The sequence below is a fragment of the Nematolebias whitei genome, chromosome 12, assembly GCF_014905685.2.
Source record: "Nematolebias whitei isolate Nwh7 chromosome 12, NemWhi1, whole genome shotgun sequence".
Lineage (NCBI taxonomy): Eukaryota > Metazoa > Chordata > Actinopteri > Cyprinodontiformes > Rivulidae > Nematolebias > Nematolebias whitei.
Genome location: NC_056509.1, coordinates 23,063,746 through 23,071,805, shown reverse-complemented (window position 1 = coordinate 23,071,805; position 8,060 = coordinate 23,063,746). Strand labels below are relative to the sequence as shown.

Below are 8,060 nucleotides of genomic sequence, written 5' to 3'. Positions count from 1 at the left end.
AGTCATAAAGCTGTGCACAAAATTAGACAAAGTTCTCCCCAAAGCAGAGTTCTGCAGAAAGCTTGAATGTGCAATAGAATACATTTTAAAATCTGCTTTCTGTGTCGCTGCACCATTTAATTTTTAATTAACACCCCTTCATTAGGCCTCGTGTCAGGGGTCACTAAAGACTTTTATTAAACCCACTAAATTCATCAGAATTAAAAAAAAAAAAAAAAACACTTTAAAAAAGTGCATTTTTATGGACTTTGATGTTTCAAAAATAAAAGTGATCCTGACGTGTTTTAATACCTCGACATCATGACGCTGCTGTGTTTAAAATAAATGCGTGACATTTTGTCGGGTGCACTCAGGCCATGAGCAGGAGACACGCGGCGACATGGCCCAGCTGTGTGCAGATGTGCGTGTTTGCTGCTCCTTCCTTGTCACTGAATGAAAACGTGCTTGTGTTTGTGGCCTCGTCCCGCGGCAGCAGAGAGCGAGGACCCGCTGCCGGAGAGCCCGCAGCCCGCAGCTGTGCGCGCCGCGCCGCCTGGGCCCCGCACGGAGGAGGAGACCCGCGTGGAGCTGCAGGGCTCCGACCTGTGGAAACGCTTCCACGAGATTGGCACGGAGATGATCATCACGAAGGCTGGACGGTGAGGCGTGCAGGGAATAGGCCCATGCACTTATAAGCCTCCGTGCACGTTTTGATTTGTTTAGATAATTATTCATCTTTTCATCACAGGCGGATGTTCCCTGCCATGCGCGTGAAGATCACAGGCTTGGACCCCCACCAGCAGTATTATATTGCCATGGATATAATCCCAGTGGACAACAAACGATACAGGTGAGGCACACTTTATGACATTTAAAATGCGTTATTTTATTATTATTATTATTGTTATTATTATTATTGTTATTGTTGTTGTTGTACTGAAACTTGCAGAGCTGTCGTTTAGACTCGCTCATCTGCTATAAAAGACCTTTATAGTGACTTGTTCTGACGCAGTCTCAGTCTGGACTCACATAAAGAGTTTGTGGGTCGGTCCGGGGGTGCACGCGCAGCCCGGAGTCCACAAATGGCGCTTGGCTCGGGTGGTTCTCGGGTGGTTTTGTCACGGCGGTTTTGCTGTCCCGTTTGTGGGGAGCCTTTTGGATGTTTCTAACCTCTCTAACCCTGAGGGTCAAAAGTTGCTCTGAACCAGGGGAGTCGGTGCAGCCACGTCCCCCCGCGCGCGCAATGCGCTCGATCCATGTCGGTCCAAACGGCACAACAAGCTGCACCATGATGTGAACAAAATGTGCATATTTGTAGTTTTTTAAGATGCATTCTGGAGGTTTTTATTATTTTTTTTTTAAAGTTTAATCTAAATTTTTAACAGCAGGTGATCAAATGTTCTTCGTGAAATGCGTCCACATTAAATTGAACTTTGACCTCAGCTTAACCTGAACCGAGTCAAAACTGATGTTCAAAAAAAAAAAAAAAAAAAGTGGAGCTTCCCCCTGAAAAGGTTACAAAACTTTTAAAACCACAGGACCAAACAGTATAATCTAAAGATTAACAACGGTCACATGACACAAAAATATCAAAGTGAATAATACAAACAACAACAACAAATAACAACAAATAACAAGGTTGTCCCTGTCATGAAATATGTAAATAAACCAACATGAAAATCAATTAAAATAATTTAAAAAGTTAATATCTCACATGAGTCCAAGGAGAAGAGATGAGTTTTTAAGATGATTTTAAAAATTGGCAGAAGAGGAGGGTTGTCTAATGTGGTGGTGTTGGTGGTGGTGGGGGTGGTGGTGGTGGTGGGGGTCATTCCACTATTAAGGAGCAGGAAAACATGAGCTAAATGTGTTGGGTCATGATGAAGTTAATAGAATTTCTCACATTTCATCCTGGCTGTTTAGAGTCGGCTCAGAATGGACGACTCACTGCTCTGATCACTGTCCTGTGTTTGAGCTGCAGGTACGTGTATCACAGCTCCAAGTGGATGGTGGCAGGGAATGCGGACTCCCCCGTCCCCCCCAGAGTCTACATCCACCCAGACTCTCCAGCTTCCGGAGAGACGTGGATGCGTCAGGTGGTCAGCTTCGACAAACTCAAACTGACCAACAACGAGCTGGATGACCAGGGACACGTAAGGACCTCAACGTTTCTCCATCTTTCCTTTCATTTGATGTTTTCAAACCCCACCCAACATGCGTTATTTTAAATAATTTATTCCGAACATTTGTGTTTTATTGAACCCATCTTCTCCCGTCTTGTTTAGATCATTCTTCACTCCATGCACAAGTACCAGCCCCGAGTGCACGTCATCCACAAGGAGTGCGGAGACGACTTGTCTCCAGTGAGAGCCGTTCCAGTCGGGGAGGGCACCCGGACCTTCTCCTTCCCTGAGACCGTGTTCACCACCGTCACGGCGTATCAGAACCAGCAGGTAGAGTCATAAACGTCAGAACACGATCCAACAAAGTCCAGAAAACACGAACAAGAAGCCGCTTCTACTGTGGTCTTGAATTATTCACGCGTTAGTTTGTCAGATAAGATCATCACAATTAATAAACTTAAAATCAATTTACCTCAGCAGTTTTTAACAGTTAAATGAAGCTTGTTTCTGCTTATTTGATCACGTTTGAACAAATTTATAATAAATTGACGAGATATAACGTCGCTGTGGTTTTTATAAAGTTTGAGAGATGTGTAAAAAAGTGTTGGCTCCAAATGAAACTCATCATTTTAAATTAAATTCAAGTTATTGCAGGGTGTTTTGAAAAAGAGGCCAACTTTAATTTCTAAAGACAACAATCAACGAAAAGCTGCCTGAAAAACATGCGTTCAATTAGAAAAAATTTAATCTGTTTTTTTTTGTTTTCATTTTCAGCCCAAATTAAATTGTGAGTCATTATCTCAGAACCTAAAATAATGTATTTATTACATATTGAGCCCTTGAATCAAAATCATTGAGCAAAACAAATGCGTACTAATTTAAATGAATTAATGATCGATTTTCTTTTAATTTGAAGGTAAAAATATGACAATAAAAACACGTTTTATTTCCTGCATCATTGTAATCAAACATTTTGATCCAAAGGGCCACGTCAGGACGTTTAAAGCCGTTTAAAAGGCCGCAGAGCGAATTGGAAAATAAATTTTATTTATTACAGATGATCTAGACGACCTTTTTCAGACTTTGTCTTATTTAGCACAGTTAGCATGCGTTATAAAACAAGTCTTTCTACACTTTAGGAATATGAAACATATTCTGTAAACTGGCTCTTGTGACAAGATATTATACACGTTAGCTTAACATGTTGGACATGTTAGCGGAAATATGCAAAATAACTTATTTGTGTTTTTAAGTCTTTAAGGTTCAGTCTGGAAACACAAAAACTTAAAAAAAAAATTAAAAAAAAGTTTTGCGTAAGACGTGCAATTTAAATGTCCTTAAATATCTGATAAATTGCTGCTTTTTAAAAAACATCAATCTTTTTATTTATTTATTTATTTTTATCTAAGGATATTGGGGGTCTAAGAGGAGTGGTGGTGCAGAAGTTAGAGAAGGTGCGCCTGTGATCAGACGATCGCTGGTTCAACTCCTATACCGACAAAATCAAAATGTGGGTGGGATTGGTGAAGCACCCACGCCTGCCTCCACCCTCATTTGCCCCACTCTGGGCCCTTGAGCAAGGCTCTGAACTCCTCCGGGCACCCTAGACAGCAGCTCTCTGCTCCACACAGAGGGCTGTAGCTCGGTTGTATCAAGAAGGACATCCGGCGTAAAAATAATCGCCAAGTCTTCGTGCGACTCAGTTCACTGTGGCGACCCCTGAAGAAAGGAGCAGCCGAAAGAAGAAGAAAAAAACTGGGGGCCTGATGAAGATATTCCAAGGTGCCACTTTTGGCCCTCGGGCCTTCAGTTGCCCATTTACAATCATATTGATTGTATGTTATATAACATGTTATTATCAGCTCTATTCAAAAACAACCTCCCTGCAGAAAACAAGATATTTAGTTTTTTCATGTGAGGAAGAGTGACAGATGCCCCAGTTTTCAGACTGGAACCAGTTGTTCCTCCTAAAACTCTTATTAGACTCATTGCTCAGGAATTCTGGTGCCTTGATGTCTGAGAGTTTCTGGATTCATCTCAGTTTTCTACGGGGTTCTGTTCGTGTGAGAGAGTTTGGACTTTGTCCTTTCACTTCGGACCAATCGGTGTCAGCTTTGAAGATGTTAGCCGAGGTCGTTTGGCCCCGAGTTACCATGGCTGAAGTCAGAACATGGTGGCGCTGCCTATAAACGTCTCTTTGGACGCGGGTCACAGAGCCGAGCCTGAAACACCACCCACAAGCTGAACACACACACACAGGAACACATTAATGTATTGTAAGAACGAATTAAAAATGAAGGAGAGGGATTTATTGTCGAGGATTTAAATAAATCTTTTGACAGTTGTCATCTTAGACAGCGGTGTTAAATAATTAGAGTTTTATTTTTGCTTTTCAGATCACGAGGCTGAAAATCGACAGAAACCCGTTCGCCAAGGGCTTCAGAGACTCCGGCAGGAACCGGTGAGTTTATTTGAACCGCAGAGATTTTCACGTTTGGGAGACCTGGATGCATTTTAATCTGGCTTTGTTGTGTTTTTTTTTTTTTTTGTCACCACTGCTTCAGTTTACGAGGAACTAAAAGCTTGATTAATTCGTTTATTTACTTTTGATGAAAAAAAAAAAAAAAGTGGCAGCAGACTTGCGTCCAATTTCACCCAAATGGTAAAACAGAAAATAGGTAGCACAACTAATAAAAGTTATAGTTACTATTGGGTTGGTAAAGACACGCTTTAAGGAGGAAAATGCAACTCGTGGTGCAAATCCTAATGAAGCGTCCACTGCCAGCCAACCTCAACACGAACAGTAAAATAATACAATCATGCGTCCCGAGGAAAATCTGTATAAACACATTTCTAAACGTATATAAACACAGCATTAAACCAACAGGGCAGTAAAACTCCAGCAGTCTGCAAACAGCCGCTCCCCCGAGGCCTCACAGAAATCATTAGAGAGGAGGAGAGGGTGGAAGGTGCAGAGCAGCGAGCTGGATGAGACCCTGACAGCTGACCCTATAAAAGCTGAACCCTGGAAAACAAGAAGAAACCCCTCTCCTTAAATATTACAGGAAGAGTTAAGCAGTTTGCTAAATAAACTTCGGCTCTGATTGGCTGCTTTGGCGCACTCAGAACTGCTCCGAGCAGCTTGTCTAAATTATCACCGAGGCTACAACCCCGTGTGTGTATGGGGGGGACTTTTATCCTCATGCTAATGAGCGGTAACTGACTCGCATTACACCACCACAGCAACCCTCCACCCCACCTAGAGGAGGGATGGAGGTGGGGGACTGAAAATGAGGAGGGGAAGGGGAGTCTCACCTCATAAATCGCTGCTGCGGCTTCCTGCTCCTTCGTCTTGATTCGCCCGTAAAAGCCGTGTGAAAGCAATTACCTCCGAGCACCCGAGCGGCAGCAGCCAATCGCAGCATGGCGTTTATGCTCCTCATTACTTATCGTCTCCATAGAGATGCCAAGGGTGGCCCCACAGGCGACTAAGATGGCCGCCAGGTGGTTGGCGCAATGCGCTGAGGCGCGCTGGGAGCTTTCGCATGCAGAGAGTGCAGGGTGGACGTTGACGTGCGTGGGTTTAAACGTGTTTGTGTGTTTCACAGGATGGGTTTGGAGGCGCTGGTCGAGTCTTACGCGTTCTGGCGTCCGTCTCTCCGAACACTCACGTTCGAGGATATTCCTGGCATGGGAAAACAAGGTAGACAAATTGTCTTTGTTAAAAGAAGAGTGGAAGATTTAGTCATGAATAAGAATCAAAATGAGAAAACATACTGTATAAAATATGTAATGTCTCTAGTGTTTGGAGAAAAAGAGTTTAATTCTGTCTGAACTGATGAGCTAACAGCTAGACTGGGTGGGGCCAAGAACAAAGTTGACTACTTCTATCTTAAAACACCCACAATGTCAAACAGTTGATAGCAGTGAAGGCAAATGCACTTTTATAAACCTTTACACTACATTATATTTACAAATGTTCAGGTGGACATATAATTTTCCAGCAGGAAGTGCTCCAGGCAGCACTTTAAAGGTTTAACTGCTTTGAAATTCTTTTCCAGATTAGAGATTTTGACCTATTTCAGTCTTGGCTCGCTCAGACTAGCTGTTAGCTCATCACTCATGCCAGAATTTAACCATTTTTCTCCAATCTGAGGTTGTTCAAAGAGCTATCTGCAACAGGTAAGATACTGACTGTTCATAACCTATTTGAAAAATCACCACCTCGATGAATAAAATGGATCTTGTTTTTGTAGGACTCCCAGGAGCCCATGCAGCGGTTGGAACACCCTCTCATCTGCTCTCCACATCGCCATGCTCATCGCCGTTCCAGGTGTGCCCTCTCAGCCCACCGGACTACAGCTGCAGCCGACCCACACACCCCCTCCACCGTTACGGCAACCCCCCCGAGCCGTTTCCTCCTCCCAGAGGTCCATCTGCTTACGACGGGGAAGGCTTCTGCTCCCTGACTCTCCCTGCAGCTCAGCTCGGCTATCTATCCAACCATACCCCACAAGGTTACACTGGGCTTCGCCTTCATACGCCACCGTACAGCCTGTACGGTTACACGTTCCCCCCCTCACCCCGCCTCGCCGCCAGCCCTGATAAAATGCCCACCGCTGCCACTGCCAGTCATCAGAGCCCCTTCCACGGCTCATCTCCCAATGGAACTTTAACAGACAGTCTGGGTGTGCTCAGCGGAGGACAGCAGGGCTTCTTATTCGACTCTCGGACTTTAGGAATGGCGAGCAGCCAGACGGGAGGTGGGGTGTCGCAGGTCACTGCCCATATGGGATGAACTATAATTCTTGCCACGAAAATACAACAAAACCCTGGGATTGGTGCAAGTTTCTTACGGTTTAGAACATTCTGTGTTGACACCATGTTTATCTGTGGACAACAAAGTAAGAGTGACAGATTAAAGTTGTATCTGGGGTGACAATACTTTTCAGTCCTTTTGAACGTGGTTTCTCAGACGTGCAGGCACAGCTGCAAAGGTAACTAGAGGAACAAACACCAAGAAGGAGTCATGAAGCCATCGAGTAAAACTGGAGCTGAAAATAAACTGGACTCAAACTCAAAGCAAGCACTTCATCTTCCTGGCAGAGAAACTGTGGTGCTTTTCACCCTCGAGGCAGAACTGATCCTCCTTTGTTGCACATCAGTGTTGCGTGTGTGCCTGATGTGGCACTGATGCACCTCTGGGTCGAAAACAGTGCGAGCGTGTGAGAACGCACAGCTTTAAATGCCAACAGCGCTGTCCTCCAGCGTCCTGTGTGGAATCACACACCGACACAGCTGAGACCCTCTGTTTGGTCTGCACACTAACAAGGAGCAGCAGCGGCGTAACCAAGACGTCTTTTTTTGTTGTTGTTGAACAGGCACATCCTCCGTGTGCAAAGGACATCTCAAACTGCCTTTATAATCCTGTCTACTTCGGATGGAGCTACTAAACGACTTATTATTTCATGTCTGCTTTTATTAATATGCACTACAGGCTCAGCCTTTCCCCACACAAACTAATTTAGTTTGATTTTTTTTCCACATCTGGATCCTGACCTATTGACATGATGTCAGCAGTGAGAGGACATTTACATAGAAGAGGTGAAAACTGTGGGAGAATAACAGGTGTCAAACTCATCTACACATTCTATGTCTAGTTTATCACATGTTTACTCGATCAAGGTCTGTGATCATCAGACTCAGGTACAGCTTTTGATCAGGACCTGAGGTAAGCCTGGATCTCACTGCGCTGTGGCTGTTGATGACAAAACTTGGAGGCCAGTTGCGAGGGTGTTATCAAAATGTCCTCAAATGTTTTCAGTCTCCTCAGGTGAGCTGTAGGACAACTGCAAAACCAATTCTAGTTTCCAAGTGTCAGAAAGTGCAAGAAACGAGACCACTTTGTGAGAATTTGACTACCCCATAACCAAATTGTGGTACAGTAGTCCCTTGATT

The 8,060-nt window shown here is 44.1% G+C and overlaps 1 protein-coding gene across 1 annotated transcript in view; it reads left to right on the top strand.

Annotated features, from left to right (window-relative positions):
* Nucleotides 1-7,176, top strand: part of tbx18 (T-box transcription factor 18) — a 7,755-nt gene extending 579 nt beyond the window's left edge. The window contains exons 2-8 of the mRNA XM_037685311.1: nucleotides 473-638; nucleotides 728-829; nucleotides 1,961-2,132; nucleotides 2,265-2,432; nucleotides 4,499-4,563; nucleotides 5,711-5,805; nucleotides 6,359-7,176. Of these exons, the coding sequence (XP_037541239.1) occupies nucleotides 473-638; nucleotides 728-829; nucleotides 1,961-2,132; nucleotides 2,265-2,432; nucleotides 4,499-4,563; nucleotides 5,711-5,805; nucleotides 6,359-6,900 (1,310 nt within the window). The 3' untranslated portion in view covers nucleotides 6,901-7,176. The remainder of the gene's footprint in view (nucleotides 1-472; nucleotides 639-727; nucleotides 830-1,960; nucleotides 2,133-2,264; nucleotides 2,433-4,498; nucleotides 4,564-5,710; nucleotides 5,806-6,358) is intronic.
* The last annotated feature ends 884 nt before the right edge of the window (nucleotides 7,177-8,060 follow it).